At 49.4% G+C, this 24571-nt stretch overlaps 1 protein-coding gene, 1 long non-coding RNA gene and 1 pseudogene across 3 annotated transcripts; 2 read left to right on the top strand and 1 right to left on the bottom strand.

The window, feature by feature from the left end:
- Positions 1 to 70: 70 nt before the first annotated feature.
- On the top strand, positions 71 to 10214 carry LOC120705968 (putative 4-hydroxy-4-methyl-2-oxoglutarate aldolase 2). Of its 2 annotated transcripts, XM_039990514.1 has the most exons (4): positions 71 to 190; positions 570 to 588; positions 7977 to 8056; positions 9371 to 10214. In XM_039990514.1, exon 4 carries the CDS (start codon positions 9393 to 9395, stop codon positions 9897 to 9899), a length of 507 nt encoding a protein of 168 aa, XP_039846448.1. In that variant the 5' UTR covers positions 71 to 190; positions 570 to 588; positions 7977 to 8056; positions 9371 to 9392; the 3' UTR covers positions 9900 to 10214. The 2 variants fall into 2 exon arrangements, with proteins under 2 accessions (XP_039846448.1, XP_039846449.1); XM_039990515.1 differs by lacking the exon at positions 71 to 190 and having other exon boundaries at positions 197 to 588.
- Positions 10215 to 12633: 2419 nt separating this feature from the next.
- LOC120705966 lies at positions 12634 to 21694 on the top strand (annotated as a pseudogene).
- LOC120705967 lies at positions 20826 to 23527 on the bottom strand. The gene is made up of 2 exons (XR_005688126.1): positions 21652 to 23527; positions 20826 to 21159 (listed from the first exon to the last, which is right to left on the bottom strand). It is a non-coding gene; the product is annotated as an uncharacterized LOC120705967 (long non-coding RNA).
- Positions 23528 to 24571: the final 1044 nt, after the last annotated feature.

The raw sequence follows: 24571 nt of genomic DNA, 5'->3' as shown, positions 1-24571 counted from the left end.
TGATAATCTGATGAGTGGTATTTATAATAATAATAAAAATGTAAAAACCCCAAAATGGGAAAGAGAGAGAAAAAATCGGCCACCAGCCACGCAAGAGGCCACAGCCACCGCTGCCGCCTGCCGCTCCAGCAATTCCAGCCGCTAGCACCGACGACGCCAGCCGAGAGCGGTCGATCGAGGCGTCGTAGAGGTTCGCCCATGATGCCTGCTCTCCCCCATCGATCTTCCTCAAATCTTCCTACTCTGCACCTCCCCAATCCATGCTCGCCGCCACTTACTTCAGCGGGCGGCCGCTCCGTCTGCTGCTGGAGGCGTGCACGCCTGCTCCACAGAGCGGCTTCATGGCCTAGGTAGCAGCTCAAGCTTCGGCGTTGGATGTGCCCGGCCGGCCGCTTCATCCAACGACTTGATTGCACAGGCCCAGATTGTACCCTCCTCAAGACTTGATTTTGCCCCAAAACTCTTTCCCCCATCACAGCCCCAAACTCCCAATCGATCCCTTTCTTGGACAGTTATTTTTTTAATTCATTTTCACCACATTTGCATATTATCTTTTCAAATTGACGCAGAAGCTGCCCGCAAAACCATCCCCGTGTTGTTGATATGCCCAGGAGCCCATCATCACAATACGGTTTAAAGGCCCAAGTGGATATTGATCCAAGAGGGATTAGGGTTACTAATGAGCCTATGAGATAGAAGCCCATTAGTACGCCCTATATATACGAGGGAGGGGCTGGGGGGCGATGACCTGAGCCGCGCCACCTCCCTAGCCGCCGCCCCTCCCTCTCTCTCGGCCGCCGCCCTTGCCGTGCGTGCGGTGCTAGCACACCGACGCCCGGCGTTTCATCCCCGTACGTGTGGACTCCGTGAAGGCGCTGCTGCGACTGCTGCGCTGATCGGATGCTGGGATCAAGTACGAGGAGCTCGGTTCGTGGGACGTGATCGACTACTTCCTCTACATCGACGCGCGACTTCTTCCGCTGCGCTGCGCGTCTAGTGGTAACGATCTATGATCTTCTACTCGCAAGTATCTTGGGTTTATGCGGTAGTGATGCTAGCGTAGCCTACCCATTTACCTACAGTGGTATCAGAGCCATCTTGCGTAGTTTTTGGTCTGGATCTTTTGCATATAGGTGATATGTTGTTGTAGTAGATTGGATCTATTACTTTTGCACGGTTTGATTAGATCAATTGGTCATAAGGGGTTAAAACTGGAGTGAGTTGATTGCGCGGCATGTGACAAAAGATTAGTTTGTGTTCTTTCTCTGTTATGCATACGACATGTCCCTACTGGCTGGAATCACCATCGGGACTAACTGTGTGCATAGTCAGCAGATTGAACCAACAGATCGAGGTCATATGTAGATGCAGTCTTCTCAAGTGCAAAGTTTGCACGGTCAATGTGATTGGCCTAGTGAAAATTGAGGCATTATGAATGGCTCGGATTTGAGGTGATGCGATCACTCTGATGAGATTTTCATAGGGATTCCATAGATGCGATCTGTGTAATTCCGTGAGGTTTTTAGGGCGCTGCCCTGAGACCCGCGGGGGGCGGCTCCCCCCTCGACCCCCCCGCCCGCTGACCGGTCAGCGGGACCGCCGTTGCTTTCTCGATGTAGCGGCTTCCCAAGCGCTACTTTGATAGAACACGTCGTACGCCTAACTTGTTTTTGCAGGGTGTGATGTGAATGGTATGGCCTCAATATCATGTGATGATGTATGTGATGATTTGTGCGGCCTGCGTGTTGCAAGTTAACACAACCGGGTTGAGGTTGCACCATTATTGTATAACGACCTGCGTGTCGACTTGTGATGTTTGAATCCTCATGTAATTATTTCACTAGCTATTAGATGTAGTAGCTTAGTATTTTTTCATGGAGGCTTCAATCATGATGGCGATGATGATCACCACAAGACAGGACGGATGGCAATGGAGGTCACCTTGGAGCCATGGCGATGGAGCCCATTGTGATGCAAGAGGCCATACTATTCACAATATAATATGATTATATGCCTGTGATGTTTATTTTCCTGTCATACTATTCTTTCATGCTTTTACATATGGTGGATGCTTTAATCATGATAGAATAGCTTCCCTCAGAAAAGGTTGAGTTTTTTTATGCCTTTTACCAATAGCTGCACCTATAAATTTTGATCGTTGTGTGGTAGGTTTACCAAAGTAGAGTACCCTCAGCTATCACTTTTGTATAAGGTGGATGTCGGACATTCACAAGCATAGTATTGGTTTACTCAGCAAAGCTATCAAAACAGTTTTGGGCTTTAAGGCATAGGGTTGGGGCCGGGGCATTGGATGCCACCCAACAAACAAGAGTCGCATAGAGATGTGATTAGTAATTTGTTACTTACCTGTATCACTACTTTTCTAGCCGTGATGCTAAAGCTCACTAGAATTTTAGTGATTATGGATCTTGAACCACTATATGTCATTAGAGGGAAGATGACTTTGATAGAATAGGTTGTCTTTTGTTAAATCAGTTAATGAAAGTCTTTACATAAACTTAGTGCTGAAATCTTGCTTTACTTTAATGTTGTAGATCATGTCTGCCAGTAACAATTCCGCTTTTAATTTGCGTTCTGTTCTTGAGAAAGAAAAGTTGAATGGAACAAACTTTATTGATTGGTACCGCAACCTGAGAATTGTTCTCAGGCAAGAGAAAAAGGAGTATGTTCTTGAGCAGCCATATCCTGATGATCTCCCTGACAATGCAACTGCTGCTGATCGCAGAGCTTATGAGAAGCACTGCAATGACTTACTCGATGTCAGCTGTCTGATGCTCGCCACCATGTCCCCTGATCTGCAGAAGCAGTATGAGCATGCGGATGCTCATACCATGATCGAGGGGCTGCGTGGGATGTTTCAAAACCAAGCCAGGACTGAGAGGTTCAATATCTCAAAGTCCTTGTTTGCGTGCAAGCTGACAGAAGGTAGCCCGGTCAGTCCTCATGTGATCAAAATGATTGGTTACATTGAGACTTTGGACAGACTTGGTTCTGAATTTCACCAAGACTTGGCTACTGATATTATTCTCCAGTCGCTCCCGGCGAGATATGATCCTTTTATCATGAACTTTCAGATGAATGGCTTGGATAAAACATTGAGTGAGTTGCATGGGATGCTAAAGACAGCAGAGGAGAGCATTAAGAAGAATCCCAATCATGTGATGATGATTCAGAAGGGGAACAAAAAGAGGAAGCGTTGGACGCCTCCTAATCCCAAAGGTAAAGGCAAGGAAAAGAGTTCCGGTGGTGAGTCCTCGGGCTCTAAGCTAAAGCCAGCACCTAAGGCCAAATCTGGCTCTACTTCTGAGGATGAATGCTTCCACTGTCATGAAAAGGGACATTGGTCTAGAAACTGCAAGAAGTACTTGGAAGAAAAGAAGAAGAAGAAGGGAAGTGAGACTTCCACTTTAGGTATAAATGTTATAGAAATAAATATTGCATTATCTTCTAGTGAATCATGGGTATTTGATACTGGATCGATGATTCACACTTGCAAATCGTTGCAGGGTCTAAGCGAGACTAGAAGATTTGCAAGATGCGAGTTGGACGTTCGTGTCGGCAATGGCGCAAAGGTTGCGGTGTTGGCGGTCGGCACCTACCACTTGACTCTACCCTCTGGATTAGTTTTGGAATTAAATAATTGTTATTGCATTCCTGTTTTGAGCAAGAACATTATTTGTTCTTCATGTTTGGAAGAAGTTGGTGATTTTAAGATTGTAATAGAGAACAAACGTTGTTCTATTTTTTGCAATGGTATTTTTTATGCTCATTGTCCATTGGTGAATGGATTATATGTTCTTGATCTTGAGGATAAATCTGTCTGTAACATTAATACTAAGAGGCTTAGACCAAATGATTTGAATCCCACTTTTATTTGGCATTGTCGCTTAGGTCATATAAATGAGAAGCGCATTGAACAACTCCATAAAGATGGATTGTTAATCTCATTTGATTTTGAATTATTTGACACATGTGAGTCTTGTTTGTTTGAAAGATGACCAAAGCGCCTTTCACTGGTCAGAGTGAGAGGGCGAGTGACTTGTTGGGACTTGTACATACCGATGTATGTGGACCAATGAGCTCAATAGCCAGAGGTGGTTTTCAGTACTTTATTACTTTCACTGATGATTTTAGTAGATATGGCTATATCTACTTAATGAGGCACAAGTCTGAATCGTTTGAAAAGTTCAAAGAATTTCAGAATGAAGTACAAAATCAATTAGGCAAGACAATTAAATTTCTGCGATCTGATCGTGGAGGAGAATATTTGAGCCTTGAATTTGGTGATCATTTGAAGCAATGTGGAATTATTCCGCGGCTAACTCCGCCCGGAACGCCTCAATGGAATGGGGTATCCGAACGGAGGAACCGAACCTTGTTGGACATGGTTAGGTCCATGATGAGCCAAGCTGATCTTCCATTGTTATTTTGGGGTTATGCTCTTGAAACTGCTGCGTTCACACTGAATAGGGTTCCAAGTAAGTCTGTTGAGAAGACACCATATGAGATATGGACTGGGAAGCGTCCCGGATTATCTTTTCTCAAAGTTTGGGGATGTGAGGCTTATGTCAAATGTTTGATGTCAGATAAGCTCACTCCAAAGTCAGACAAATGCTTTTTTGTGGGGTATCCTAGGGAAACCAAATGATATTATTTTTACAATAAGGCGGAAGGCAAAGTGTTTGTCGCTCGCAATGGTATTTTCTTAGAAAAGGAGTTTCTCTCAAAAGGATTTAGTGGGAGCAAGGTGCAACTTGAAGAAATTCAGGAAGCACCCGAAACTGTTTCAGCAACCACTGAACATCCACGGGATGTGCAAGATGTTGCACAACTCGTAGTTGAGGCACCAGCCCCACGAAGGTCTATAAGGGTACGTCGCGCTACTGACAAGCTCAACCTCCTTATTACGGAGGAGCGCCACATATTATTGATGGAAAATAATGAGCCCTTGACCTACAAAGAAGCAATGATGGGACCCGACTCCGACAAATGGCTTGAAGCCATGGAATCCGAGTTAAAATCCATGCATGATAATCAAGTTTGGAACTTGGTCGATCAGATTGACAGTGTAAGACCTGTCGATTGTAAGTGGATTTTTAAGAAAAAATTAGACATGGATGGAAATGTTCACATCTATAAGGCACGATTGGTGGCGAAAGGTTTCCGACAAATTCAAGGTGTTGACTATGAGGAAACCTTTTCGCCTGTCGCAATGCTAAAGTCTGTTCGGATTCTCCTAGCAATTGCCGCATATTATGACTATGAGATATGGCAAATGGATGTCAAAACCGCTTTCCTTAATGGACATCTAAGTGAGGATGTGTATATGAAACAGCCTGAAGGTTTTGTCAATCCTAAAAATGCTGGGAAAATATGTAAGCTTCAGAGGTCCATCTATGGATTGAAGCAAGCATCTCGGAGTTGGAATATTCGTTTTGATGAGGTAGTCAAAGGGTTTGGCTTCATCAAGAATGAAGATGAGCCTTGTGTTTACAAAAAGGCTAGTGGGAGCGCACTTGTGTTTCTGGTCCTATATGTGGATGACATATTACTGATCGGAAATGATATTCCAATGCTTGAAGCCGTTAAAACCTCATTGAAAAAGAGTTTTTCGATGAAGGATTTAGGAGAGGCGGCTTATATTCTAGGTATTAGGATCTATAGAGATAGATCAAAAAGGCTAATTGGATTGAGCCAAGACACGTACATTGACAAGATACTGAATCGGTTCAATATGCAAGATTCCAAGAAAGGTTTCTTGCCAATGTCACATGGCATTACTCTAAGCAAGAGTCAGTGTGCTACGACACCTGATGAGCAAAAGAGGATGAGTACGATTCCTTATGCTTCAGCCATAGGGTCGATCATGTATGCTATGCTTTGCACGCGCCCAGATGTTTCCTTTGCTCTAAGTGTTACGAGCAGGTATCAGTCAGATTTCGGTGAACCTCACTGGACAATTGTAAAGAGTATCATTAAGTACTTGAGAAGAACTAAGGATATGTTCCTAATATTTGGAGGCGAAGATGAGCTCCTTGTAAAGGGTTACACCGATGCTAGTTTTCAAACAGACAAAGATGACTCCAAATCGCAATCCGGTTTTGTTTTCTGCCTCAATGGTGGGGCAGTGAGCTGGAAGAGTTCCAAGCAAGATACGGTGGCTGATTCGACGACAGAGGCCGAGTATATTGCAGCTTCCGAAGCTGCAAAAGAAGCTGTTTGGATCAGAAAGTTTGTTTCTGACTTGGGTGTTGTTCCTAGTGCGTCCAGTCCAGTGGACCTCTATTGTGATAATAGTGGTGCCGTTGCACTAGCAAAGGAGCCTAGAACAACTAAGAAGTCCAGACATATACTGCGAAAGTATCACCTCATCCGTAACTTTGTTGAGAGAGGTGATGTGAAGGTTTGCAAGGTGCACACGGATTCAAACGTTGCTGATCCGTTGACGAAGCGTCTCCCACAATCAAAGCATGAGGCGCACATGAGATCTATGGGTATTAGATACTTACATCAGTGATTCTAGTGTGCGTGGGAGATTTTGTGTCATGAGTATGTTTATGTAATGATAAATAATTGTTATTTGTTCCATGGATGATTATTTTACATTGATTATCAAGTATGTGACTTGTTCGTGAAACTCTTTGTTGAAAATGATATGATTCTAAATTATCACTAGTTTATGTCGTTGTGTGGGACAACAACGACGTTGAGACTAGCACATGCATTAATTGATGATCATGTTTCACGGATCATGGATATGGAGATATCGGATTAATGATGTGGACACATGTTGGTGAACATGGTGTTGGATTGACCCACTCCAAGACAATGTTGGGATTGTTATTTTGTATGTGCCATCAGTTGTTCTTGAGTGTTATACCTACTGAATCCTTAGACCTGAGATCGCCATTGTTTCTCACTGTGTGTAGTGGTGCATCTTGGGGCTGCTAAACGCTACTCCGTGACTGGGTAGTTACAAAAGCAGCTTACAGGTATGTCATGAAACATGGAATGGGATGTGAGCGGATCAAGATGGAATTTGCCCCTCCTAGATAACGGGAGAGATATCTCTGGGCCCCTCGAGATAGTTGGATTTGAAAGTGCATGGCCATGCCAAAGTGATTAAAGAGTTAATCATGATGACTAAAGGTTATTTATGAATAGAATCAACTATTAGATCGAGAGAATGGTCGAGCTATCACAAAGGTGGCACGCATCTCGCTTTGAGCTTGACTGGTATCGTGTGGCAAAGGGATCGGTGTATGAGTATATCTATGGTTCGGCCGATATGATCTTTATGTGTATTTGTGAGTCACTATGCCCTGCTAGGTGCCGCTATTGACTTGTGATTCGGAAATGATTTCCGATCACGACCACCTACACATGAACCTAACGGGTCACACACTTAAGGGGTTTGGAATGTTGGAAAGCTTGCTTGTATGATTGTCTCTAGTGCAAGTGGGAGATTGTTGGTGATATGCCCAAGAGCCCATCATCACAATACGGTTTAAAGGCCCAAGTGGATATTGATCCAAAAGGGATTAGGGTTACTAATGGGCCTATGAGATAGAAGCCCATTAGTACGCCCTATATATATGAGGGAGGGGCTGGGGGGCGATGACCTGAGCCGCGCCACCTCCCTAGCCGCCGCCCCTCCCTCTCTCTCGGCCGCCGCCCTTGCCGTGCGTGCGGTGCTAGCACACCGACGCCCGGCGTTTCATCCCCGTACGTGTGGACTCCGTGGAGGCGCTGCTGCGATTGCTGCGCTGATCGGCTGCTGGGATCAAGTACGAGGAGCTCGGTTCGTGGGACGTGATCGACTACTTCCTCTACATCGACGCGCGACTTCTTCCGCTGCGCTGCGCGTCTAGTGGTAACGATCTATGATCTTCTACTCGCAAGTATCTTGGGTTTATGCGGTAGTGATGCTAGCGTAGCCTACTCATTTACCTACACCCCGGCTACGGATCGATTGTGGATTGGACAACCTTTAGGCAAATTTGGTTGTAATCTGGAGTCTTGAGGCTAATTACAGGTGATCTACTGCCTTCTTCTATTACTTTGTGCATTGCTCTGAGTGCTGAGATGTATGGTTCTGGTTCGCTTGCTTCAACTGATTAGCCAGATTGCACCACTGACCCCCAAGCTTTTCATACTCCGATTGACCTGCTACTTTTTTATTGTATGCCTGTCATGCACCAATTCCCCCCCAGGTTTCATATGTTTGATTCTTAAATTAAATTCTACATTTTCTTGGTGGTCTACAATCACTTAGGCAAAATATTTTCTTGCTATATCACCATGTGGATGAGTATATAAAAATAATTCAGTTCTTTCCTTGGTGACAATCATAAAGTGGGCAGATATGTGTATGCTAGTGCCATTATTTTCTGAAAGCCTGTGCTGGATGTTGCATAGGTTTTCCTTAAAAATAAAATGTTGCATAGGTTCATGGTATTAACAGGTTATTGATTCTGTTTGATTTTGTTTTTGCCAATTTCTTGCTTGATTGTGCATGTTCTTCCTTTTATTCACGCTTTGCACCCAAGCTGTTTCCTTGTTTCTATTTGCTGGAAAGAAAATCCACTGACCCAAGCTTGAGGACAATATGTAAATGTTAGTCCTGCTAGATGGAATCTCCTGTGATGGTTCAGCAACTTATTACATGCTTTCCTTTTCCAGTTAGAGCCATGATTAAAAATGCACACATCTTGGGCTACTCAATAGTACCTGCTTCCAGCTAAAACCGTTTCTTGTTGGACATAGTAGTGTGTTAGTTGCAGTATGACAATGTCTTTTTTCCTCCTGCAGTCCTCACTCCAATGTGTGGTATTTTTATTGTACTTATATCGCTAGTTCTCGTTCAAGTTGCTGCACCCTACTATGACTCTACTAGTCTACTGAAGTTCTATAAGCTTTATACTTTTGGGCTTAGGTGAATATCTCATTTGGGGTTTTGGGGCAGAAACTACATCACTCCAACTCTGCGTGCAAATCTAAGCTAGATGAAGATACATATGCTAAGTCATGGTAAATTGATGCCTGTGTTTGCATATAACATTGGAGCAAAATTTCATGGACATCTTGCTGGAACTTCTTGTCGGTTGTCTTTTATTCAGCTAAAGAGACTGATGTTTGTGTTTCTCAGCTGAGACTATTTTTTCTATTGATTATTTTTTTCATGGAAGACCGAACCTTATGTTTCTTTAAATTGAGATTATTTGTTGGAGTAATAATAGGAAAATGATTTTCTTGCTGTGTTCCATAGCATTTTGAAACTTCAATCATGATGAAAATCCCTGATGTTTTTTAAATGAAATTTCAACATTTTCCCATCGTCTAATGGCAGGCAGAACTGAACTGAACCTAATATGGCTTCTTTGCCATTGGCCACCGCCGAAGTATGTGACTCCAATGCTGGTTTAATTCTGAATGGTGATCTTCGTGCCCTCCAACCAATCTTCCGTATCTATGGAAGGCGACAGATTTTTGCTGGCCCTGTTGTGACACTGAAGATCTTCGAGGACAACGTTCTGCTCCGTGAGTTACTGGAGGAGAAAGGTCATGGCAGGGTCCTGGTGGTCGATGGTGGCGGGAGCACGCGCTGCGCTATTTTGGGCAGCAACCTCGCTCAGCTAGCGCAGAACAATGGGTGGGCTGGCATTGTGATTGATGGTTGCATCAGGGACGTCGATGAGATCAACGGCTGTGATGTTGGCATCCGTGCTCTAAACTCACATCCCATGAAGTCGAACAAGAAGGGTGTCGGTGAGAAGCATGTCCCTGTGACCTTTGCAGGAACCAGAATTTGTGATGGCGAGTGGCTGTATGCTGATTCTGATGGTATCCTTCTCTCAAATTCAGAATTAACAGTGTAGACCTGCTCCATCCGTATCCAGTGTGTAGTGGGCGCTTCAAAGGAAGGCATATCACATGTCATGTTGGTGCTATATATTGTCTGAACTTTATGTAACTAGTATCCTGTTGAATCACATGACTAGTGGGAATAATTTGTATTTCCATAGTTACTAAGTCTTTTCAATTCACCGTTTGTAAAAAAATTTTTGTGGCTTCCCGGTTTCATATTTGTAATTTTTTCAGTTACTAATTTGTAAATTTTTAGCACGGCCACTTTCATTTCTAGGACCAAAGGCAAGGCCTTTCCAACGTTTAGCAGACCACAAACTTCCCCATATTTTCAGACTTGCGAATTTTGACAAAAATGGGCATCTAGCCATGTTTCAATGACAATACTCTTGGCTCTTGAAATTCTGAATCTTGGCTCGATTTGGTTTTATGCGATACAAGTATACAACCATTGGACAACTGTAGTAGATAAATTTAATAACAGAAATTATCGTTGTCTCCCTGAAGTTTGCTCCATGGTATCGTCGGTCATTTCACAGAGCTATGGGGGAATCCACTGAGATCTCAGTGGCTCGTAATGTATAGTCTCATCTCAGCATGTCACTGTTTGAGAGTTTAGTTTGCTAGGCCCTCAGCTCATTTGCTCATGCACGGTCGCGAAAAAAAAAATTGTTTCTCATTCTCAAATTCGACTAACCAAATATTGGTGGATAAGCTAATTTCTATATAACAAAGGAACTGGATTCCGGCGCCAACCATGCTATCCACATCGTCCCAAATAATATGCACCGTTCGATGGCAATCTTTTGGCCGCCAAGAACATTCATGTGAGCACACCTGCCGCCCGACCACTCCTTTCAGTGCAGCAGGCGAAAAAATTGACTTCCTCTCACTCAGTTCACATGAGCTTTATCCGGGTCCGGCTTCTCGGTCGTGTACCTCTTGTCTCTCCTTTCCCACCAGTCGGCTTCTACTAAACTTCCCTTTTCTCCTTCTTTAAGCTAATGAAGTACATGGGATAAGGCTAGCCATAGCTCGCTGGGTGGGAATGGTTTGACTTGTATGCCTTCATCAGCAATTTGGCTCAGCCCCTCAATCATTAACTCTGAACAATCTTACACTAACACGCTACTCCACCGCTAAAGGCCGTCGACCTTGAAACATTGTCAATCTATAGTGATTGGGCTTGTCTACAGTAACTTGGAAAAGAGAAACAAAAAGAAGAGGACAGTAAAAAAACAGTGATACAAAATTACAAATACCAGGCTTGAAGTTGGAGGTCAAAAGGTCTGTATCTGTGGCCTGTGGGACCAAGGAAGAACTGTTACAACTGGACAATGTGAAATGCCGGCGTCTGGAAAATGCAATGGCAAGCTGATAATGTCCAAGTCAAGAGTAAACACGATACGGTAACCACTATAATATTTTGCAAGCAAATGTACGTGTCACGATGATGCTTCCAGGCTTAGTATATATAATAGCATCAGCAGGCAGAATTGACTTACCAGGTAGTACCCAAACGCCAATCACTGACCTTCTAGGATGGCAACGGGTCGGGTTCGGTTCGGGTGGAGTATCTGGGCACCCAAAATTGAAACCCGAACTTGAAACCCGAACCCGACCCGAACTCCAATTCGGGTACAAATTCAAACCCAAAACCGAAACCCGCGGATACCCGAAACCGAACGGATAATTCGAAACCCGAATTTTGCGGTGCAGGGGCATCATCTTGCTTTCTCTTTTTAGCAGCAGGGGCATCATCTTCTACTTCTACCTCTACCACATCAAGATTACCTACAGTTGCAGAATCACTTGCCGGTGTTGCTGAATCGGATGGTTGTGTTGTTGTTGCTGAATTGGCTGCAGGGCGTGGACGAGATTGAGGACGAGAACCAACAGATTGAGATGCAGCAGCAGCTTGAGATCCACTTGAAGCACCACGAGCCGACATTGCTCACTTCCTGACAAATGCAAAAAGGCAAACACATACTCCATGATTCACGGACTGCTTGACACTTAGAGGATGCATGAAATTCAAGATTCAGGAGAAGAATATGTCACCGTACCTCCTGACCTGCTTGATTCAAGGACTGGCGAGGCCGGCGGACAGGTCACGGGAGGCGGAGCGGGGCGCAGGGCGGAGCCGCGCGGGTCGGCGAATCGGCGTTGGCGGCGTCGATCTCCGGCCTCCCGGCCTCCGTCGTGGGTCAATCTCTCTCCGTCAGTGGGTAGCAGGGCCGGATGGGCGGCGCGGGGTAGGGGATGGGCGAGCGGCTGGCGGCTGCGGCGCGGCGCCGGTCCGCCGGATGGGTGCGGGCAGTGGCCAGCGGGCGTGCGACGCGGGGGCAGGGGGGTTCGGGGCTTCGGGCGGTCGGGCCGTCGGGGGGAGGCCGAGGCGGCCAAGCGGGGGGAGTCGGGAGGGGAGGGGGTCAGGGGGGAGGGATGAGGACTCATGCACTTATATAGCTAGGGTTCTAAATGGGCTGCTAGTGGGTTGTGGACTCAAATTTTCGGGGACCCGATGGAGCTCCGCGGATGTATTTACAGATCCGTCTCAAACCCGAAATATTTTGGGTACCCGAACCCGCAAATCCGCGAGTGAAAACCAGAAACCGAACCCGAAACCCGAAAACCCGAAAACCGCGGATACCCGCCCCGAACCCGATCCGCTGCCATCCATACTGACCTTCGATGGTCCTCGCATACCAAAGCAAGTAAGCAACGATCAAGCCAGCAATGCGCTCAATGGGCTTGCTGATGCTGTTGCTATCCACCATCATGTCCATCTCGACGCTACCCGCCGCATCAGCAAACGACGAGGCTGCGCTGCTGGCCTTCACGGCCGCGGCGATCAGCAGCAGCGGGTACGGTGACCAGCTTGCTTCATGGAATGGGAGCAGCGGGTACTGCAGCTGGGAGGGGGTGAGGTGCCGCGGCAGGCACCGACAAGTGGTGGCGCTGAGCCTTCCCCCACGTCGACTAGCAGGTGTCCTCTCGCCAGCCATAGGTAACCTGTCATCTCTCAGGTTTCTGAACCTGAGCGACAACGGGTTCCACAAGGACATACCCGCGAGTCTCGGCCACCTGCGCCACCTCCACACTCTTGACCTAAGCAGCAATGCTTTCTCCGGTGAGATCCCGGACAACCTAAGCTCCTGCACCAACCTAACCACCGTGTTATTCCACTCCAACCAGCTCAGTGGGCACATACCTTCCGAGCTTGGTGACAAGCTAACACGCCTCTAGAATATCATAATGTACAAAAACAACCTCATCGGCACCATTCCAGCGTCGTTGGCCAACTTGTCATCATTACTTGTGCTGTCTCTCTCGTTCAACCAGCTCGAGTCCTCCAGGCCTCGGTGGCATCCTCGGCCTCCGGCGCTTCGACCTAGCGTTTAACAGACTCTCTGATGAACCCCCAGGCTCACTGTACAACCTATCTTCGTTGGAGATGTTGCAAATTCAGGGAAACATGCTCCGTGGAAGCATTCCTGTGGACATTGGCAGCAGGTTCCCCAGCATGTTGATTCTTAGACTTTATATGAACCAGTTCACCGGATCCATCCCTGTTTCACTTTCCAACCTCACAACACTTGAAGAACTTGAACTTCAAGAAAATGGGCTCAGTGGACATGTGCCTAGCGCCATGGGGAGACTGCAACAGCTGCAACTTCTAAACTTGCAGTACAACATGCTAGAAGCAGACAATAAGGCGGGGTGGGAGTTTATCACTTCCCTATCAAATTGCAGCCATCTCCAGCGATTACTTGGTGAACCTTGAATACCTAGTTCGATAGGTAACCTCTCAACAACCCTGCAAACCCTCATGTTAGCCGACACTGGAATATCAGGGACCATCCCATCAGCCATTGGCAACTTGGTGAACCTTGAATACCTCCATATGGCTAATAATTCCATATATGGTGTGATTCCTGAGAGCATTGGCAAGTTAGGAAACTTGGTTGTGCTAGCTTTGTACAACACTGATTTGTCAGGCCTCATACCTCCATCCATCGGAAATCTCACAAGCTTGAGTACCCTTAATGCATATGGCGGAAATTTGGAGGGATCGATTCCGGCAAGTTTAGGAAAGCTGAAGAATCTGGCAGCCCTGGATCTATCAATGAATCAGCTAAATGGTTCAATTCCCATAGAGATATTCGAATTGCCACTTCTTTCTAGGTACTTGGCTTTCGTATACAATTCACTATCGGGACCTCTTCCTTCAAAAGTTGGTAGATTAAGGAACCTTAACAACCTGGCTCTGACTGGAAATCAATTGTCTGGTAAGATACCTGATAGTATTGGGGAGTGCACTGTCCTACAAAATCTCTGGTTGGACAATAATTCATTCGAAGGAAGCATACCTCCATCTCTAAGAAATTTGAAAGGCCTGACTACACTTGATCTGTCGATGAATAAGTTGTCCGGTACTATTCCTGATGCCATCGGAGTTATCAGCAACCTTCAAGTGTTATTTCTTGCGGACAACAATTTTTCAGGACCAATCCCTACACTACTGCAGAATCTAACATCATTGATAGCATTGAATCTATCATTCAATAATCTGCAAGGGGAAGTGCCAAAAGAAGGCATTTTCAGATATACCACTAACTTTTCAATCACTGGAAATAGTGAGCTTTGTGGTGGAATACCTCAGCTTAATTTAGCTCCGTGCAACACAATATCTGTCAAGAATAATAGAAAAGGGAGGTTGGTCACCCTTAAAATAGCTATGCCAATCATTGGTGCACTCTTGTTATTCGGTATCACCATTGCACTCTTTAATCTGATCAATAAGAAGACTAGAAGAATGCAGAGGAGGCCATTATTATCACCAATAACAGAGAAACAACATGAAAGAGTTTCTTATCATGCACTAGCAAATGGTACTGATGGATTTTCAGAAGCCAACTTGCTTGGTAAAGGAAGCTTTGGCGCGGTCTACAAATGCACTTTCTGTTGGTGTATATTGAGCCCATGTGTATAGAGGCCCATCTAGAGGCCCATGTATAGGAATTATATATACCCACCCTTCTAGGGTTGGAGGAATACATCTATTATTCCCTCCTACATGGTATCAATAGCCTAGGGTTTCCCTCTCTCTCTCCCTCCCATCCAGCCCGCAGCAGCCACCGCCGCCGGCCTCCTCCCTTCCCCTCTCATCCTTCCCTCCCCTCCCTTCTTCTTCCTCTGGTCCGAGCGCCCCTTCCTCTGCTTTGGGTGCCGCCGCAGCCTGGGCCGCCGCCCCCTCCTCTGCTTCGGGGGCCGGTGCCGCCTGGGGCCGCCGGGGGCCCCTGCCCGCTGCCGCCGCAGCAGCCGCTGGCGCGAGCGCGAGCGCGCCGGGCGTAGGGGGCGCAGCGCCGGGCGCGCTGGGCGCTGCCGCCTCCTGGCCCCAGATCCGGCCCGCCACCGCCCTGGTGCTGCTGGAGCCCGCGGCCGCGGACGCACAGGGCGCGGGGGGCGCGCCGCCTGTGCTGCCCGCGCCGTCCCAGCCCCCGCCTCGACCGCTGCCGCCGCCGCCTGGGCCGCCCGTGCCCCCGATGCCCGTCCTGGAGCCGCCCGAGCAGGCCACCGCAGCCGCCGCGGGCGCCGATCTGGCCGCCCTACGGGCTGCAGCACAGCTGCTGCAGGCCGCGGGCGCCGATCCGGCGGTCCTGCAGGCCGCAGTGCAGCTGCTGTAGGCCGCGGGTGCTGCTCCAGGGGATGTGGCCGCCGATCTCGCTGCCGCTGCTGCCCACCGCGCCGCCATCGCCGCGGGCAAGCAGCCCGCCGCCGACGCCGTGCCCGCTCCCGCGTGGACCGAGCTCGGGATGTCGCCTGCAGATGCGCCGCTCTCCGCCGCCGCCCTCCGCGGGCAGCCGGCCGACGCCGCTCTCGCCTCGGCCCTCCTCGCCGCCAAGTCGGAGGCTTCGGCGGCCCAGGAGCGGGTCCGCGTGGCTGCCCTCGCTTGGGAGCGCGAGCGCGCCGCGGCCGACGCCTCCGCTCTCCGGGTCGCCGAGACGGAGCACTTCCTCCGCGTCTCCTCTGGCCAGCTGCCCGTCGACCCCGAGCCCGGTGCCTCTTCCTCCCGCCAGGCCCCGCCCGCTGGATCTGGAGCCCGGTATGACCCGACCGACCTCATGGTCGCCCAGCTCCACCTCCAGGCCGCCGGCGTCCAAAACATCAGGGCTCTGGTCACCGTCCTCCTCGACCCGACGTCCTCCTCCTACGGATGCTGGCGGGACCAGGTCCTGCTCGCCCTCCGCCGCTACACCCTCGACGACCACGTCCTCCTCGACACGCCGATCGAGGCGCGAGACGTGGCGTGGCTGCGCCTCAACAGCGTCGCCATGTCCTGGATCTTCGGGACCATCTCACTAGATCTTCAGGACCTCGTCAGGACCCACGGCGGGACCGTGTGGCAGGCATGGGTGGCGCTCGAGGGGCAGTTCCTCGGCAACGCCGAGTACCGCGCCCTCCAGCTCGACGCCACCTTCCGCACCTTCGTGCAGGGGGACCTCTCTGTTGGCGAGTACTGCCGGCGGATGAAGAGCATGGCCGATGCTCTTCACGACCTCGGGGATCCGGTGTCCGATCGGGTCTTGGTGCTCAATGTCCTGCAGGGCCTGAGCAGCACCTATGACCACCTGAAGAGCTGGATCGCCCGCCAGAGGCCCTTCCCTTCCTTCCTGCAGGTCCGGGACGACCTCGACCTCGAGGAGATCACCCGAGGTCTCGCGCCTGGATCGCCCTCGTCCACCTCCACCGCGCTCGTCGCTGCTCCACTGGCTTCCTCCGCCACCTCTCTCCTTGGTGCTACTCCTGTCGGGCAGACCGGAGGTGGGGGGGCGTGGACGTCGTCGGCGGGGGGACGTGGTGGTGGTGGTGGTGGCACTGGTGGAACTGAATCTGGGGGTACCGGTACCGGTGGGGGCCGTCGGGGCGCGCCGACTCCTCCGGTTTAGGCTCCGACTCCCGCTCCTGCCCCTACCCCTGGAGGTATGCCCTGGCTATCCTTCAGCAACCCATGGTCAGGGCGCATCTCGATGTGGCCGTTCCAGGGTCCGGGAGGGGGGCCTCGTCCTCAGCTCCAGCCGGCGGCCATGTTCACCGGTGCTGCTCCCCTTTCCGCGCCGTACTGGACCCCGCCCGCTCCGCCTAGCCAGCAGCCGACCTGGCCTGAGGGGTGGGACCAGGCTCCTCTGGCGCAGTCCTTCAGCACCATGGGACTGACGCCGCCGGTCAGCATCGAGTGGATCGCCGACTCGGGTGCCTCGTTCCACACCACTCCTGATGCTGGTATCCTCTCTTCTGTCCGACCCCCACACCCCTCTTGTCATTCTTCTATCATGGTTGGTGATGGGTCTTGCCTTCCTGTCACCGCCGTGGGTTCTACTCCTCGTCTTCCTAATGTTCTTGTTGCTCCTCAAATGGTTCACAACTTTCTTTCCATTCGCCAGTTTACTGCTGACAACTCCTGTTCTATCGAATTTGACTCTTCTGGTCTTACTGTGAAGGATTCGGCTTCCCGGCGTCCGCTCCTCAGATGTGACAGCCCGGGGCCCCTTTACACTCTTCGGCTTTCTGCTTCCGCTGCTCCGTCTTCGACTTCTTCGTCTACTGCTTTTGCCGTGATGCCTTCGTCCACCACCTGGCACCGCCGGCTTGGTCACCCCGGCCGCGATGTTTTGGCTCAGCTCAGCCGTAGTACTGATGTTCCATGTACGGCTCCTGCGGAGCACCTCTGTCATGCGTGCCAGTTAGGTCGTCATGTTAGATTTCCATTTTCTTCTTCTTCGCATGCTGCGCAGGCTTTTGAACTTATTCACTGTGACCTGTGGACATCTCCTGTACTCAGCATGTCTGGCTATAAATATTATCTGGTCTTTGTTGATGATTTTTCTCATTACTCTTGGACTTTTCCTTTGCGCGCCAAGTCTGAGACCTTTCCCACTCTCCTCCACTTCTTTGCCTGGGTGTCCACTCAGTTCGGCCTCACTGTTAAGGTCGTCCAGTGTGACAACGGGCGGGAGTTCGATAACTCTACCTCCCGTTCTTTCTTCCTCTCTCGGGGTGTTCAGCTGCGTATGTCTTGTCCGTATACCTCTCCTCAGAACGGCAAGGCTGAGCGGATGATTCGCACGATGAACGACGTCGTGCGCACCCTTCTAATCTAGGCCTCTTTGCCCCCGCGCTTCTGGGCTGAGAGCCTCCACACCGCCACCTACCTGCTCAACCGCCTTCCATCCACTGCTTCTCCTGCTCCCACTCCACACCACGCTCTCTTCGGTACCTCTCCTTGCTACGACCACCTTCGGGTCTTCGGGTGTGCGTGTTACCCTAACACCTCCGCCACCGCTTCTCACAAACTGGCGCCCCGCTCGACTCGTTGTGTGTTCCTCGGTTACTCCCCTGACCACAAGGGGTACCGATGCTTTGACCTCACCTCTCGCCGCGTCCTGATCTCCCGACACGTTGTCTTTGACGAGTCAGATTTCCCCTACTCCACCTCCTCCACTCCTTCTCCTGACCCCGAGCTTGAGTCCCTATTTCCGACTGACCCGGTGGTTCAGTCACCGTTACATATTGGTCCTTTCCTTGCAGGTTTTCCCGGCACACTGGCACCGCTTCCGATGATCTCTGCTGCGCCGAGAACGGCCCCGGTGCCCGCGGTCGTGCCATGCGCGCCCCCCGGACCTCCGGTCGTGCCGCGCGTGGACCCGGTGTCTCCCGCTGCGCCACGCGCGGCCCCGGTGCCTTCCCCTGCACTTGCGCGGTACGCTCAGCTGGTGCAGGTGTACCGGCGTCGTTCGGCGCTGACACCGGCGCCGCCTCCTGCTCCGGAGGCTCCTGCGACGCCTACACCGGAGCCGTCACCGCCGCCTCCGGCTCCCTCTCAAGCAGAGCCGGAGGTGTACTATCCGCCAGTCATCCATCGGGATCCTCGGCATATCCATCCCATGGTGACTCGGCGGATGGCGTCTCGGGCTGCAACTCTCTCCACCACCAAGGGAGAGCCGCGGGTCTCTCCGGTACCCTCCTCTGTCCGCGACGCCTTGGCGGATCCTCACTGGCGTCGCGCGATGGAAGAGGAGTACGCGGCTCTTCTTGCCAACCAGACGTGGGACCTCGTGCCGCGTCCGTCTAGTGGCAATGTGGTGACTGGCAAGTGGATCTGGACGCATAAGCGTCGGGCTGATGGCACACTGGAGCGCTACAAGGCTCGTTGGGTTCTCCGGGGGTTCACTCAGCGGCCTAGCGTGGACTATGATGAGACCTTCAGTCCAGTGGTGAAGCCCGCTACTGTGCGCACGGTCCTCTCGCTTGCGCTCTCGCGCTCTTGGCTTGTGCACCAGCTGGATGTGAAGAATGTGTTTCTTCACGGCACTCTGTCAGAGACTGTCTATTGCTCTCAGCCAGCGGGATTTGTGGACTCGAGTCATCCGGATATGGTCTGCCGACTCAACAAGTCTCTCTATGATCTGAAGCAGGCTCCTCGGGCTTGGTACTCTCGGTTCGCCACGTTCTTGCTGACATTGGGGGTTCACCGAGGCCAAGTCTGACACGTCTCTCTTCATCTACCGCCGTGGGGATGAGACTGCATATCTGCTGCTCTATGTCGATGACATTGTGCTCACAGCCTCCAGTCAGCAGTTGCTTCAGAGTGTCATCTCCTATCTGCAGCAGGAGTTTGCTATGAAGGATGTAGGTCAGCTCCACCACTTCTTGGGCGTCACTGTTGAGCCTCGCCCGTCTGGTCTTCTCCTTCACCAACGGCAGTACGCACTTGATATCCTGGAGCGGGCTGGGATGACTTATTGCAAGCCCTGCTCCACTCCTATCGACACTCAGGCAAAGTTGTCTGCTGATCTGGGTGATCTGGTGGCTGATCCTACTGCCTACAGGAGTCTGGCCGGCGCTTTGCAGTACCTCACCTTCACCAGACCGGACCTCACCTACGCTATCCAGCAGGTCTGTCTCCATATGCATGATCCATGGGAGACACACCTTACTGCGCTGAAGCATCTCCTCTGCTACGTCCGTGGTACAGTGGACCTCGGCCTAGTGCTTCACCGCTCATCCTCTGCTGAGCTGGTGGTCTACACTGACGCTGACTGGGCTGGCTGCCCGGACACTCGTCGCTCCACTTCCGGCTACGCCGTCTTCCTGGGCGGCAACTTGATCTCCTGGTCGTCCAAGCGGCAGCCGGTTGTCTCCCGCTCCAGTGCTGAGGCGGAGTACCGGGCTGTCGCTAACGGCGTGGCGGAGGCGTCCTGGCTACGATAGCTCTTGGTGAAGCTCCATAGCCCACTCGCCAAGAGCACACTCGTCTACTGCGACAACGTCAGCGCCATGTATCTCTCCACCAACCCCGTACAGCTTCAGCGGACGAAGCATGTGGAGATTGACCTGCACTTCGTGCGCGACAGAGTCGCCATCGGCGATGTTCGGGTACTCCATGTCCCCACTACCTCCCAGTTTGCTGACATCTTCACCAAGGGGCTGCCCTCCTCGACCTTCTCGGAGTTTCGCTCCAGCCTCAACGTAGCCGGTGGCTAGTTGTGGCTGTGGGGGGAGGGGGGTATTAGCCCTTTGTACTCTCTTCTTGTCCAGTCTTGAACACCGCTGCGCCGGTTGTTCAGACTGCGGGGGGTGTTGGCTTTCTTGTTGTCTAGTTTTGAATACCGTTGTACCGGTAGTTCAGACTGCGGGAGGGGGGGGTGTTGATGTATATTGAGCCCATGTGTATAGAGGCCCATCTAGAGGCCCATGTATAGGAATTATATATACCCACCCTTCTAGGGTTGGAGGAATACATCCATTATTCCCTCCTACACTTTCCAAGATCAGGGTACTATTGTTGCCGTGAAGGTCTTTAACCTCGAACAATCAGGATCTACTAGAAGTTTTGTCACTGAATGCGAGGCTCTGAGCAGGGTACGACATCGGTGTCTCATAAAAATCATCACCTGCTGCTCAAGCATCAATCTCCAAGGTCAAGAGTTCAAGGCACTAGTTTTTGAGTTCATGCCAAATGGTAGCTTAAACGATTGGCTTCATCCAAAATCTGATCAGCCGACTCTGAGAAATACACTAAGCCTAGAACGAAGGCTTGATATTGCTGTTGATATCATGGATGCTTTGGACTATCTTCTTAATCACTGTCAGCCACCAATAATTCATTGTGATCTGAAGCCAAGTAACATCCTTCTTGCAGAAGACATGAGTGTCCGAGTAGGAGACTTTGGCATATCAAGAATCCTTCCAGAACATGCCAGCAAATCCCTGCAAATTTCAAATAGCACAATTGGAATAAGAGGCTCCATTGGTTATATTGCTCCAGGTAACTGAAATTCCTTTGTTGTTTCCTCGTAATTTGCTCCATGCTAAAGATGACAGTTATGCTAAGTTATGTATAATTTTTTTTTGGTAGAGTATGGTGAAGGCTCTGCAGTCTCAACTATTGGTGATGTGTATAGTCTCGGTATATTGTTGCTTGAGATGTTTACTGGAAGGAGCCCTACAGATGACATGTTCGGAGACACAATGGATCTGCATACATATGTCGAGCAAGCTCTTAGCGGAAGAATCTTGGATATTGTTGATTCTATAATCTGGCTCCATGTAGAGTCAAAGGATAGCACTATAATGAGCAGAATCAAAGACTGCTTGGTTTCTGTCTTCAGGCTTGCCATTTGCTGCTCAAACCAGCATCCTAGGGACCGAAAGATGATGAGAGATGCAGCAGTAGAAATGCATGCAATCAGAGATTCATACCACATGTTTCACTGCTAGCTTGAGACCCACACGAATTGCAGTTCATCGCCAGAGCAATGATCACAGCTGGAGGTTGAACAGGATATGTTGTAGTGTGTAGTGTAATCGGTTACCTGAAATGAATGTAGCAAAAAATACTCAGATCTGTAGTTCTTCCATAAGAGTGGAACAAATAGGTAAGATGTATGCAAATTTTACCTACTTACACATGCAATGTTTGAAGGTCCACAACAGTGGGCATACTATATATAGCTTACGCTTACTGTACATCCCTCAAAGAAATTGTGAAGTGAAATATAAAGATGACTGAGTCCATAATTTAGACATATGTTTCGAATAGCTAGGGGATCAGACTAACCAACTTGAGCGAAAGAACAGTAAATGGTCTCCACCGGAATTTCATTATAGTCAAGCATGCAACATTAAAAGCTGAAACTGACAATTACGGCAATCTGGATGCGCAGATGCGCACAGAATCTAATAATAGCAGCAAAAGATGTAAAAATTCAGAGTCCATTGTCTTCCAAGTGATGCTTATGAAGTAACTAGCTTAGCTATGTTTATCTGACAATTATGGATGTCAATTATGGCAAATGAAAAAGCATGATGGTGGAACAAAAAAACTCGGCCGGGTGGGGAAAGACCGCCCCACCGGTATTAGCTTAAGAAGAAGCCTCGGCTTCCCCGACCGAGAAAATCCCCGAACCCTGGCCCCGCCCTGACACTGGGAGACGTAACCCCTGGGAACTACCTGCCTGGGCCATGTAAGGGTCCTCAGGCCGACCTGGGTCGTCTCACAACCAGTGCTTTGGCACACGGGGCCAGCGAGGGGATTTTTTTACCCTTAGCCTGAAATTCGCTCCCACGGGGAGTCGAACTCAGGACCTGAGGGGTGCCGCCGGAGTGACTAACTAACTGGGCTAGCATCCTTTGGCATGATGGTGGAACATGATCTGGATATAACTAGCTTAGCTATGTTTATCTGGAATTGTGTCAGAAAATGTATATGAAGTAAGTTTTACCATGGATGTCAAATTTGGTAGTTCCACAAGAGCACCTATAGCCATGGCACAGGTTAAATCGTATTCTCAAACACTACAGCTGCAACAGAAGCGGGATTTGTTCTCCCCATGGAAAATAGTACAGAGATTTCAGAATCCAGTGGAAATTAATCCAGTGCGCATTCCAGAACCCACAAAATGCATGAGACATGGACCACCAAAGGGAACCATGTTTACAGCAAAAATTCCCCATACCTCTGAAGCAGTGGGGGAAATTTCGCATTTGAGACTAAGGGCATGAGAATCTTGTTTCTGAAATTGCCCTATATTGTTGCATAAAGTTCATCACTTCACTACGAATCAGGACACAATCAGAGCAAGAACCTTCTTTTTTTGTTTTGTTTTCTGCAGAATAATCATAAATTCAGAGAAACCGCGGAGACTATCACAGATCCAATGGTAGGAACAGTATCTAAAGGCATAAACGTCAGTTAAGAGACTCAAATCCAACTACACAGAAAACATTGGCCATCCATTTCCATCTCTACTCGTTCACTAATGCTATTTGTGCTACCATATAGATGAGCTGAGCCAACACTACACTACGAACACCACCCTACTCTCGCGAGCACTAATAGGGAGGCAAACTAAAAGGGCGCAAACCCGTCGGTTGTCCTGGGAGATGGCTTGCTCTGGGGCTCTCCCGGGAGCGAATCGGACGAGGCTGGCGGACTCCTGCGCGGGCTTCTGGAAGACGTCGATGGCGACGACGGAGTTGGTGACGGATGGCGGCGAGGCAATGGGCAGGGAGCACGCCGCACGCGAAGGAAGATGACTGGAGAAATTCCTTGTGCACGAGATGACGGATGTGGGCTCAAAAGCCCAAAACCCATGCCTGCTGCCCATTGCTTTGTATACTGAAGGGCTCGGCCCATTCTATTACTTGTGCCGTTAACAGCTCCCCACATCTCAAACTCAATTTACGAATTGTGCTAATATCAAAAAAAAAATCGAATTGTGCTAAAAAACTCATCAGACCGGATGGAGATGCTACAGCTGCAGCTTCAGCTTGGCAGCAACTAAATACATTTTCAGTAGTTCAGTAATTAGCGAGCCTATTACTGAACATTATTAAGTAATTTGGTAAATTTAGTTCGGTATTTATATATAAATGGGAATGGTTTGACTTGTCTTGATGAGAAATTTTGGCTTAACCTCAATCATTAACTCTGAGCAATTTTACGCTAACACGCTACTCCACTAGTTTGTTGATTGCTAAAGGCCGTCCACCCTAAAACATTGTCAATCTATATATATATAGTGATTGGGCTTGTCTACAGTAATTTGGAACAGAGAAACAAAAAAAGAAGACGGTAAAAAAGAGAGCGATACAAAATTACAAATACCAGGGTTGAAGTTGGAGGTTAGAAAGTCTGCGTCTGTGAACAAAAAAGAACGGTACAACCAAAAAAATATGGAATGCCGGCCGGCGTGTGGAAAATGCATGGTAAGCGGGCAATAATGTCCAAGTCAAGAGTAAACGCGCGGTAACCACTACAATATTTTGCAAGCAAATTTACATGCCGGCCATGATGGTGCATCAAGACTTAGCATATATAATAGCATGAGCAGGCAGATTTGAGTAACCAGGTAGTACCCAAACACCAATCGCTGACCTTCGATCGATGGTCCTCGCATACGAAAGCAAAGTGAGGTGTTTACTGCTAGAAACGGAAAATGTGAAAGGCCGGCGCGGGGAAAATGGCGAGCAGACAATGTTCTCTAGCGCACGGCCGGGCACGGGATTATTGGTTGCTCATTTGGCAGGGTATTGAATCTGAACTCTTTGCGTTCAAAAAAAAAAAAAGAAAAAGAAAACTGAACTCTCAGTACTGACTTGAAGTCAAGTCAGCTAGCTA

The sequence above is a fragment of the Panicum virgatum genome, chromosome 5K (genome assembly GCF_016808335.1).
Source record: "Panicum virgatum strain AP13 chromosome 5K, P.virgatum_v5, whole genome shotgun sequence".
Classification (NCBI taxonomy): domain Eukaryota; kingdom Viridiplantae; phylum Streptophyta; class Magnoliopsida; order Poales; family Poaceae; genus Panicum; species Panicum virgatum.
Note: the sequence above shows the minus strand (reverse complement) of the source record. Positions and strands in the feature narration are given on the sequence as shown.

Coding starts and splice junctions, on each gene's coding strand:
- LOC120705968 (XM_039990514.1), top strand. CDS start 9,393: ATGGCTTCTTTGCCATTGGCCACCGCCGAAGTATGTGACTCCAATGCT.